The 12,615-nt window shown below is 40.8% G+C and overlaps 1 protein-coding gene across 3 annotated transcripts in view; it reads left to right on the top strand.

Moving 5' to 3' along the window:
• The window catches only part of USP25 (ubiquitin specific peptidase 25), a 156,530-nt gene that overhangs the window by 104,998 nt on the left and 38,917 nt on the right, over positions 1 to 12,615 (top strand). For all 3 annotated transcript variants that reach the window (XM_077480060.1, XM_077480062.1, XM_077480061.1), the window contains exons 13-17: positions 655 to 816; positions 6,256 to 6,458; positions 8,341 to 8,411; positions 10,660 to 10,888; positions 12,014 to 12,214. In XM_077480060.1, the coding sequence (XP_077336186.1) occupies positions 655 to 816; positions 6,256 to 6,458; positions 8,341 to 8,411; positions 10,660 to 10,888; positions 12,014 to 12,214 (866 nt within the window). The remainder of the gene's footprint in view (positions 1 to 654; positions 817 to 6,255; positions 6,459 to 8,340; positions 8,412 to 10,659; positions 10,889 to 12,013; positions 12,215 to 12,615) is intronic.

The following is a 12,615-nucleotide window of genomic DNA, read 5'->3' as shown; positions in this document are numbered from 1 at the left end:
TGAATAGACCAAACATTCACTTTAAGCCTAACTTTAGTTAATTTGCTTTAATCCGCACTGGGGATAGTACTTACATTGAATGCGAATTCTCATGTGCTGGTGGCGGCTTTCTTCATTTAAATGTTCACTCCTGTGCCATCCCTCCCCCCCACCCCGCTCACATACCCCTGCAGTGGTAATCTTCCAGTGCTGCGGGGCAGATTTGAGCCACACGACCTGTTATAGGCTTTCCTCCCCCTTCTCCATTTATAAAAGCTGTACTAGAGCTTCTCTCAATAAAAAGGCTCTATGAATGGAGAAGGCGGACCTTTCATTGATCCTCTATTCATAGTGCTTTTGATTGTTGGAAGCGATAGTACAGCTACTATGAATGGGCGAGGCGGGTAGAAAGGGGTGGGTATAGTTGGCGCTCTTGACAAGTGCCTAAGACAGGTCCGGGTGAATGAATGGTGTGGACAGAAGTTTGTATCATAATGTTCCTAGCACTGTTTTTGTATTTCATTTTTTGCTCACCCAGGTGTGTGTTTTGGGGCTTAGAACAGAGCAGTACTTTTTTATTTAATTTTTTTTTTTTTTTTTTTTTTTTTTTTTACATAGGGAAACTACTGATTTGATTATTTTTTTTTTTTTCCTGTTTTTGTTTCAAATGGGCAGGTATTTAAGTTATGGCTCTGGCCCCAAACGGTTTCCTCTGGCTGATGTATTGCAATATGCCCTGGAGTTTGCATCCAGCAAACCTGTCTGCACTTCCCCTGTGGAGGATATTGATACAAGTGCTCCACCTAGTGGTCCCTTGGTCACACAACCGATGCAAAGGTAAGGTCGGTACACAATGTTTCTAGAAAGGCTTACTTTTTTTTATTTTTATTTTTTTTTATTTTTTATTAGAAACAAAACGTTTATTGAGGTTTTTTCCCCATTTGGTAGAAGAAAGAATTATACAAGGAATTTGTACACTGTTTTACATGTAACAAATGTAATCATTCTGCTCAATAAACTTTAAATTCAAACAATAAAATAAAAAAAAAACCTGAGTTCAACCAGTATGGTTGGTGTCGGTGTTCCACATTCACTAAAGACTAGATCTGTTATACATTTGCATACTAACAGTACACGGTTCAGGGGATGAGTTGCACAGGCGTAAAAAATGTTTGGTAGAATTATGAGGTACAAGTTGTAGAGGAGTTCTGTCCCAAATTTTATTATATTTGGCCAGGCACCCTCTATTCATATAAATCACTTTTTTATACGATAGCGTATTATTAACCTGGGCAGTCCAGGCTAATGATGTAGGGGCTGCTGCCTGAATCCAGTTACGGGCCACAATTTTACTCGCTATGAACAGTGTTTAATGTAGGAAATGACGTGTGAATTTATCCATTTCATCTTCTGGGAACAGGCCCAATAGGCATTGTTTTGGGGTCCAGGGATACTGGTGAGCCCATTTGATAGTGTAAGAACTGGACTACTTGAGACCAGTAACCCTGGACCCGGGAGCACTGCCAAATTATGTGATCAAAGGTACCAACTGTAATTAGACATCTAGGGCATCTGTCACTGCGGGATGGACAACATTTTGGCAATCGTTGTGGGGTTAAGTATGCTCTGTAGGTAATGTAGATTTGTGTAAGCCTGTCAGTTTAGGAGATACCAGTTTGGGGCTCTCTAGTATTTCACCCCAATCCTCATCTTCTACTTCTATGTCCCATCCGCCCATTTCTGTTTAACAGAGTAGGCTAATTTTGTTGTAGACGGTGAGGTGAGCATATTGTAGAAGAGGGATATGAGCTGGCGCAGTTCTTTGCGAAGGATTACAGTGAGTATGTCTAGGCAGGCTATATCGGTATGCGCGGCTGTGAATTGGGTGTGAAGGGCATGGCACACCTGAAAGAAATGGAATAGCATATGATTTGGAAGGTTAAATTCTATTTTTAGCTGGTCAAAAGTTTTGATTTCTCCATTATGGAGTAAGTGGGACAATAGATTTATTCCCTGGGATATCCAGATTGAGGGGTCGGGTACCTGGAGCAGCTTCGGGAGGAGTTTGTTATACCAGAGAGGGGTGTTGTCATGAAACACCGGGTAATCCAACCTGGAGGTCTCCAGGTCCCAAATCCCCTTTTGCTGAAGTGAGAGTCCGGAGCGAAGAGGAGATGTCATTGAGCCCCTCAGTCCTCATGGTATGTCACAAAAGGGGTGTGGGAACTGTGAGATCATTGATTCTGATACTAGTGCCAAATACCCATGTCTATCTGACTTATAAATGTGATAGTTGTGCGGCCAAATAGTATGCCCCAACATCTGGGACAGCAAGGCCCCCCAATGTCGTCGGACATTGTACTGTCTTCCATGAGAGTTTGTGCCTATTTGATCCCCATATAAAAGATTGTAGGAGTGGTGTCCATAATTTTAAAATATTTAAAGGCAATATATATTGGAGAATGCCATAGTACATATAGGATTTTTGGCAAGAGTATCATTTTGACTAGGCCTATCCGACCAATCACACCCATTGGTAATCTTGCCCAAGTTTGTGTCTTAGATTTAATGGGTGGGATTAGAGGTTCCACATTTTGAGGGATGAAGTCTGGCATTGACCTGGAGATCTGTATACCTGGATGTTTAAGAGTGCTCACTCTTACTAGAGGTAAGCTAGCCTATTCTCTCGTTTGAGGGAATATATCAATGGGAAGGAGTTTGGACTTGTCCCAGTTCATTTTGAGCCCAGAGAACCTACCAAAGTTCTCAATAACCTGTAAGGCTGTTTGGAGGGAGGGACCAGAGTCTAAGAGATATAATGCCATGTCATCGGCATAAAGCCCTACCCTTTTCCTCCACTATGCCTGAGACCAAACCGTGGGCATCCGGATGGTCTCTAAGTGCCACTGCCAGAAAGGCTTAAATTTAAATTTGTTTTCCCTTTCTTATTTGTAAGTTTGAAATGGTCAGTTAATGTATTCACAACTTGGTTTATATATTATAGTAATAACTCATGGAGGGATGTTTATTTCTGTTGGTTGCAAAATGAGAAAAATTGTGGCCTGGTAGAGGCTGAATACAAATTGAATTCCAGAGTTTATCATTAGAGGCATCACAAGTAGGAGGAATGAGGTCCTGATTCCCCATCTAGGTCTTTAGTTGGACCTCATTTATAATAGGGTTGATTTACTAAAACTAGAGTGCAAAATCTGGTGCAGCTGTACATGGAAGCCAATCGGGGTCTAAGTTCAGCAATAAAAGGGATCAAAAAAAAAAATCTAAAGGGACAGTGTTTTTTAGAGGGGCCTCATCCCTCCGTGCTCACGCACAGAAGTAAACGCATACATAAGTCGCGCTCGCAAACAGTAGTTTACTACTGTTTACAGCAGAGAGCTAGAGCAATAATTTTAGTGCAAGACCCCCTCTGTAACTCTAAACCAGGGGTGTCCAAACTTTTTTCAAAGAGGGCCAGATTCGATGAAGTGAACATGTGTGAGGGCCGACCATTTTGCCTGACATTCTTTGAACCATTAAAATTCGGTCATTCGAGCACTCATACCTGGCCCAACAAAAATTCTCGTGCCTTTGTCGCGCTCGTTTGCCTGAAACACAGACGAATGCTCTGTTCTTTGGGGGTACCATTAAGTCTTAATGGTACCCCACACATTGGAAACATGGGGTGCTTTTGGTGCAGCGCAATAAAAAAAAAAAAAAAAAGCTCTGGGACTTCTTTCCCTGCATTTTTGTGGGTATGGAAGCCCATTGAAATGCATGGGCTGCCCTACACACAGCATGCAGCCATGCAGATGTGAACCAAGGGCTTATTGGAGGGGCAGTAAAACTACATGGTTAAGCTGTTTTTACCACCCCCAACTTCTCCCCCTTTAGCTGCAGAGGGAGCAGCTGGGGGTGTACACATGCTGTGGCTGCAGCTGGAGGTATGCTCAGGGTGAATGGGCCTGCACTGCAACTACCCCGCAACTGTGTAGACTGCACAGTTGCGGTATAGTGATGCTACATTTATGGGCTTAAAACAGGTGGTGAGGAGGCAACATAATGCCTCTTTACCACCTTTCAAATGCCTCTGAAAAGCGATCTGTATATGGATTGCTTTTCAGAGGAGCAGCAATCCTGGCTGCTATCACACACACAAGCACCACAAAAGCAGTTCTGATGGTACAAGAATGGGGGGGGGGGGGTCTGGATTAAAAGTAACACACATGCATACACATACACACAGACATACACACATACAGACACATGCATACACATACAGACACATGCATATACTTACATACATACAGACACATGCACACACACATACATACATACAGACATACACGCACATACACGCACATACAGACATGCATACATACACACACACACACATACATGCACACAGATACATACAGACACACATGCTGCACACACATACAAACACACATACATGCACACACATACAGACAGACATACACGCACATACATACAGACACACATGCACATACGCATACATACAGACATACATGGACACACACACACATGCAATCATACATGCACAGACACACACACATGCACATACAGACACACATACATACATACAGACAGACATGCACACACACATACATACATACATACAGACAGACATGCACACACACACACACATATATAGACACACATGCACACACATACATACATACAGACATGCACACACATGCACAGACACACATACATACAGACACACATACATACAGACACACATGCACACACACACATACACACATACATACATACACACATGCACACACATGCATACAGACAGACATGCACACACATACATACATACAGACATGCACACACATACATACATACAGACATGCACACACACACACACATACAGACAGACATGCGCACACACACACACATACAGACACACATGCACATACAGACAGACAGACATGCACACATATACATACAGACACACATGCACACATACAGACACACATGTACACACATACATACATACAGACACACATGCACACACACACACACACATACACATAAATAAAGCCTTTTTAAAACGAATCTAGCTTGTAGTACAGTACCTTTCCATTCCATTTCCTCATTCAGCCGGGTACTGCACTGTAGGGGGAAGCAGAGAGCACAGCACACTCCTCTGCACTTTACTTTCACTTTTGAAGCCGACGGAGCTTCACACAGTGCCGGGGATCGGCTCATTTGACAGCCCTGATCCGGCAGCACACCAGGCGGGCCGTTCAAAACCGGACTGCGGGCCGCGATTGGCCCGCGGGCCGGACTTTGGACATGCCTGCTCTAAACAGATAACCTGTAGAATTCTTATAAAGCGTCACCTATGGAGATTTTTAAGTATGGTAGTTTGTCACCATTCACGAGTGTGCGCAATTTTAAAGCATGACATTTTGGGTATTTATTTACTCGGCTTATCTTTCATATTATACAAAAAATTGGGCCAACTTTTCTGTTTTTTAAAATTTTTTTTATTCATGTATTTCATGTATTTCTTGAAAAATAAAATTTCATTTGAAAGGCCGGTGCGCATATACGGTGTGACATAACATTTTGCAACGATCGCCATTTTATTCTCTAGGGTCTCTGCTAAAAAATATATATAATGTTTGGGGGTTTAAGTAATTTTATAGCAAAAAATATTTCAACGATTTTAGCTTATAAGCAACAAGTGGCAGAAAAAGGTTTATGCATGGATTTTTTTTTTAAGGGCCTGAATAAGGTTTAGGAGGGCGATATTTTCGTGAAGCAAAGATCAGGGACATGACTCAAAGCTAGTAGGCGGAAAGTCCCAAACTAACCTTAGAAAGTCTCATTTTAGTGAAAGGATAGTTGGTGCTTGGAACAAACTTCAGAGTCACAGTAGACTAACTACAAGAGTTAGTCAGTAGACTGAATGCAAATTTAAATATGATCGGGACAAACCTAAACCTATATTCAAACTTTATAGACCACTTGGTTTGTTTTGCCCTCACTCTTCTATGTTTCTGTGATGCATGTAGTACAGTATTAAAATCTTTTTAAAGTATTGATGGTTTTGTAAAGACCTTTTCATACATAAACTTGAATTCTCGTTTAGTAGTTCTAAAGAAAGACATTACATCAAGCTTCTTGTAAGCCCCCCTCAGCCTGAATTGACTGATAAGGCAGAACTATAGGTCTAGCATTGCATCCAAAATTGTGCATCTCTAGATGGTTGACTGTCACACAGCAATATTTTCTTAATTCTAGCACAATGGAACATCAAGGGCCTTCCTCATCCAGTGAGCCTCAGTCCAACCAGCGCTCCGTTATTCACAAACCGTTCACCCAGTCCAGAATACCTCCAGATCTACCTATGCACCCAGCACCGCGCCATATTACAGACGAGGAGCTGACAGTATTAGAAGGGTGTTTACACCGCTGGAGGACGGAGGTGGAAACTGACACTAGAGGTATGTAGATGCAGGAATTTGTTTCAATAAAATAATTCTGACCTGCCAGGTTTATAAGAGACATTGTCTACAACTGTCATTGTCTTCATAGAAGTTAGTTAGATTCACTTATTCTCCTATTGCAGTATATCTTTCTCAGATAGTACTTGTATGATACTCTGGGGAATAAGGCCTACTGTTTATGTAAGATTGGAATAGCTGACCACAGAGTTGCAGATAATGTTTTGCTATTCTGAGGTTTCGCGAGTAAAGCTCCAGTTTTTTAATAAGTTACTCTGGAAATTCTGCTATGGCTCCTTAAAGCTGAGTTCCACCCACATTTTTATGTTATCACCATACGCTTCATTGCAGCATTTAAAAAAAAAAAAAAAGCATTGGAGGTTTTTGTTTTTTTCGCTCCATTTACCTTGTTTCCAAGGGCTAATCTTTCCGGTTTATCTCCCTGCGGTGAGGTACACAATTTCCGCCAGCACACTGGCTCCTGGGAGATGTGTCGTCATTCCCAGGAGTCGGTGGTCATCGCCGCCTGGTAGCATTCCATTATTTTCCAACAGGAAATGACACGATGCAAGGCGGTGATGAGCACCATCTTGCTTCTGGGTTTTAGTCTTGGGAGACGGGTTGCCATAGTTTCAGAGGAAGTTCCTGCCCCATTGCTGCCATTTTTATGGGTAGCCCACAGCACATTATTCTGGAAGAAGATATGAATGGACTTCACATTCCCACAATTAAGATAGGAGCGCACTGGCAAAGAAATATAAAGGTTAGTTTAACTTAAAAAAAAAAAAAATACAACAGCGGCATGAAATATAAAAAACATATTAATATTGGTTTAATGAAAAACCTCATGGGTGTATTTAAATAAATCCTCCTGTCACATGGCAAAGATGCACCATACAGGGGATTTTACAACACAAATACCAAATCAAATATAGGGTTATGGAATTGTAAGGCAGGCCGTAGGCGGTGCAAATTTCTTCCCTGCAACCACGGGTTGCAGAACAGAAATTTGCACGATTCTCCCATCAACACAGACAGCTCAACTGGCGGGGAAAGCCGCCACTGCTGGGAGAAGACGGTGATTATTGCTAGTGGCTATAGCAGCCGCTAGTAGTAATCCCAAGGGAATCCAGCAGACTGGTTGTACCCACAATGATCAATCAACTTGGTACATTCAGCCTGCCCACAAATGGTTCAAATTTTGGCTGGTTCCTGCTGAACTGGCTGAGATTCGAGCTAAGACCAGCCTAAGTCATTGTACACATACACCCCAAACAGCTTTCATATCCTTTAAAAAAGGTGTTTTCTGTAGAAACTTCCAATGGATGTCGCTGTTGTAGCTGATCTCAAAAGCACACCTAAATGCTCTTCACGAGCTTCTGAATGTTGTCTTGTGGCAAAAAAGGTTCATTTAGATGAAGTGTTTTTTTTTTTTTTTTTTTTTTTATTATAATCTAAAAGAATGTCACATAGAAGTATAAATGCTTGCAAGGCATCTTCATACATTTAAAAAATATAGATCTTTCATAGTGCAAACTAGGGGTGATATAAGTGAAATAACAGGGGATTATATGTAATTGCTGCAGCATCATCCTTAATATACACCCCACTTGAGAGGCAAAAAAAATTGACATACAGAATAAAAGGATTAAACAAGAAAAACAGAGAAAGCTAAAAGCAATACATATGGTGTCTGTTAGTACCTAAAAAATCATAGAACATTGAGGGCAAAATTCCATGTACTGTCAAAGTCTGCTTCATAATTGTTTTTGTGTACTGTATAGTTAAACAACTGACAAGTTTACATTTTCTTAAGAAATTACTAGCTGTCCAGCTTACAGAGCTTTGCTAGATCACGTGTAACGCACTGCTCTTTTTACAGATCTACAGGACAGTATTGGTAGAATACACCGGACGATAGAACTCATGTACTCCGACAAGCTGATGACACAAGTATGTGTGATTCTGTTTATTTATTGAATTATATTCTGCCTGGAGAAGATCAGTATGTGATTCTCTAGTGCTGGGGTCTCCAAACCACTGCCCTTTGCTTGTCTTTACCTGGCCCTTTGCTTGTCTTTACCTGGCCCTTTGCTTGTCTTTACCTGGCCCTTTGCTTGTCTTTACCTGGCCCTTTGCTTGTCTTTACCTGGCCCTTTGCTTGTCTTTACCTGGCCCTTTGCTTGTCTTTACCTGGCCCTTTGCTTGTCTTTACCTGGCCCTTTGCTTGTCTTTACCTGGCCCTTTGCTTGTCTTTACCTGGCCCTTTGAGGCAGTGTCAATCTTACTGATATGAGACCATGGGGTTGATTTGCTAAAGCTGGAGAGTGCAAAATCTAGTGCAGCTGTGCATGGCAACCAATCAACTTTGTACATTCAGCCTGCCTAGAAATGGTTCAAATCTTGGCTGGGTCTTCTGCTTGTTCAATTAAGCCTCGACAAAACAGAATGAGCAGCTTTTGTTGCTCTGCTGTCATCATACAATGCTTCTAGGGAGCTCTGATCTTTGTTTGAATCATTTTTAATCAACGTAAAGGTGTTTCCAGTGCAACCACCAAAAATAAAGAGTTGTGGCACAGAGAGAGAGAGAGAGAGAGAGTGATATTTAATGTTCATTAACCTCTCGGCACCTGGTCCTTAGCGCAGAGGGGCTGTATATTCCCGTCAATTCCCCCCAATACACCTGTGCCAAGAGCGTGCGTGCTGCAGGCTCCCAGCACGGTTCCTCACGCTTTGCCAAAAGCCCCCAATCGCTCCTTGCGATCAGGAGTTTTCAGACCCTGTGGCAGCAAATCAAGGTGATCTTAAGCAGCGCTCGCCTCCCAGCGTCATAAACCTCTTTAAGGGCCAGGAGGCGCCAAGAGATTAAGCAGCGTTCTCAAGATGAGAATTTTTTTTTATATATATGTATTATATTACTTACATAATGATACCTCGGTTCACGAACGCTTCGGTTAGCGAACAGAAGAGTTCACAAAAATTTGCTTTGGTACATGAGCCGTGGCCATCTTCCCTGCTCTGACACATTCATATTGAGAAAAGGGTTGCAAGATGAGTCTAAGGAGAACCTGTCTGCTCAGTTAGGGTTTCTGCCCCCTGACTACCATGAGGGTGGGCTCACTTGATTGGGAATCATGGAAAGATGGTTCATATGAATATTACAACTTTTCATGCCCTCAGATCTTTTCCCGGACGCACAATTCTGCTTTCTGGCACCTAGATTAGTCATTTAATTTGGGGTTTCTGATTGTTTCAAACAAGTATTAAAGAGGAGCTATCGGTTGTTTTTTTTTTTTACATTTATTTATTAAGCTGTACACATGAAAGAGGTCAGCTTAATGTAAAAGACTGTATGTAATATGTTTAAAATGCTTTTTTTTTTTTTTTGTACATACATTTCACTATAATATATATATATATATATATATATATATATATATATATATATATATATATATATATATACACACACACATATACACACATATATACACACATATACACACATATATACACACATATACACACATATATACACACATACATACAGTGTGGTACCTCAGTTCATGTGCTTAATTCACGAACCAAGGGAAAATTTCCCATAGGGTTCAATGCAAATCAGGTTAATCTGTTCTGAACTTTTTTTTATATAATAAAAAAAATTATATATATATATATATATATATATATATATATATATATATATATATATATATATATATATATATAATTTTTTTTATTATATAAAAAAAAAGTTCAGAACAGATTAACCTGATTTGCATTGAACCCTATGGGAAATTTTCCCTTGGTTCGTGAATTAAGCACATGAACTGAGGTACCACACTGTATGTATGTGTGTATATATATATTTATTAATTATATAAGCACTAGAAGTCATTGGTTCCCAGTAAGCTTACTATCGGCATGGAACTTGTTCCAATCTATGTGACTTAAAGTTGCAGCTGCTTTGAAAAGGTTACTGCACTACTTTGATGCAACGTTTTTGCGACTTGAGTGCCAGAGAGTTTAAAGCCGCATCAAGATCGCACTCAGAATTGCACAACTTTGTGGTTTCAGTAGTGTGAATGGAGCCTTAAACATAAGTCTCGACCTGTTGAATCAGCCTGTTGAATTGGACATGGGGTTTGTCAATTAATGGTCATCCAAACACTTGAATACTTTTTTTGCAATCTTCTTCCAGGTTCCATACAGGTTACATGCAGTGTTGGTCCACGAAGGCCAAGCCAATGCAGGACACTACTGGGCATATATTTTTGACCACAATGAGAAGAGGTGGATGAAATATAATGACATCTCGGTCACAAAGTCTTCATGGGAAGAGCTAGAGCGGGATTCCTTTGGAGGTTACAGAAATGCCAGCGCCTACTGTTTAATGTATATAAACGAGCATGAACAGCACCTAATACAAGGTAACTTTAATGCCAGCCAAAATTAAAACCTACTTATTGAAATTCATAAAGTAGCAGAGCCTACTAATGTAGGTCATAATTTTCTTCTCGGGCATAAATGTAGTAGATGGTGCTGTATGCTGGGTGTCCTCTGCTCCCCCCCGTGCCTTTTTTGGAGGTGTGGGTGCCCTCCAGTTTTACCTGCTCTCTGCCTATCTATTACAATGCATGTTCTTCCAATGTGAAGGCTACCAAAAGTTTGTTAGGACTACACATACTGGGGTGCCTTGACGGGGCTCTGAGGCTTAGAATTTACTAATGTGTGCAAATTAAACCCCGTTTTTTTTAACACATACTGTTAGACAGGACAATTCGGTTGGTTAGCAAGCTGGTTTGGTTTAGCATGAGTTGCCCTTCCATGTGCTCCTTGCTGCAAAGGCTAGTTATAGCTGAGGGCAGTGGCCATTTGTTTATAGAGTGCACTAGTTTTTGATCTGGGATCTGTTATTCTGGGACTCAGGTAAGCAAAAGAGGTTCCCAATTTACAATGCAGAAATGTATTCGCAAACATTCTATCACATATGAAATGGATCAGCATCAGAGATTTTAGTTAGTTTGTGTAATCACAAACCCTCCTTGATTAGCTTTGTAAACTAGCAATGAAACCCCTAATATATTAAATATATTTAACCTAGCAAATGAGATTTTGACTCTTATTCATGTCACAAGCAGAGAAAGGGGAACATTTGCTGCCAAAAGACGATTTGCCCTTCACACGTGTCAGGAGCACACAGAAAATCAATTTTAGGATTAAGTCAAAGTGAACAAGCTGCATGCAGTATAATCTCAAAATAGGTATTTTCTCCATAGTCTGAAACATTGTGCTGCAAGCTTCTCTGTCCCTACCCCCCCCCCCCCCCCCCATCCCTTCATTTTTGTGACTCTGTCTATCATTCCCTTTAACAAGGCTTACAGGAGTTGAACTTACTGATTGACATTTGTGGAGAGCTGCCTTAAAACAGAAATTTGAGTGTAAAATACACATCTGCCAACAATATTCAGATTTTGCCATCTCTGAAAAGTGTTTTTTTATTTGTTATGCCACACTTAAACAGCTAATGCCTGCGTTCTATCTTCCCCTTCCAGAAGAATATGACAAGGAGACAGGACAGGTGCTTTCCGGGATGGACACCTTACCTCCTGATTTAAAGGAATTTGTCAAAGAAGACAACAGACGGTTTGAAAAAGAGCTTGAAGAATGGAACAAGGAACAGCTCAGGAAAGCTGAGCAAGAGAAGATGCTGATTTCTCAGAAGACCATAAAACCGCCTCCAGCTTCTGTGTCTGGTATTGCAGATGTCTTTATTGGGAGATAAATATACATATCTGATATACACTGACTCAGTGGAAATCAAATTGGGGCTTGTGTATGTAATTTTTTTAAACTTTTAGTCTGGACTGTAAATACAAGAGGCTTACAGTATGTACAGCCAAAACTTATTGTCTTGGGCAAGAGTAGTGAAGAGTTAAAATTCCTACTAGTTTATCTTTGCTTTCATTGGCCCATTTCAAAGATTTCCTTCACTTCCATTCTTGAAAATGCGACAAAGTGAAAGCAAATCTCGTGGGCTGAATTCCCATCTTAGACAGTTGCCATTGCAACAGGTGTCCCCGTTTTGAATATTTATCGCCTCTTGTACCATGCTTTTCCGCTTCCATATTTTTCTCATTCGGGCAGTAGCTTTGTG

Source organism: Lithobates pipiens, unplaced genomic scaffold, assembly GCF_037356315.1.
Source record: "Lithobates pipiens isolate NorthernLeopardFrog02 unplaced genomic scaffold, aLitPip1_a1.2 Scaffold_16, whole genome shotgun sequence".
NCBI lineage: Eukaryota > Metazoa > Chordata > Amphibia > Anura > Ranidae > Lithobates > Lithobates pipiens.
This window is presented reverse-complemented; position numbering and strand designations above follow the sequence as displayed.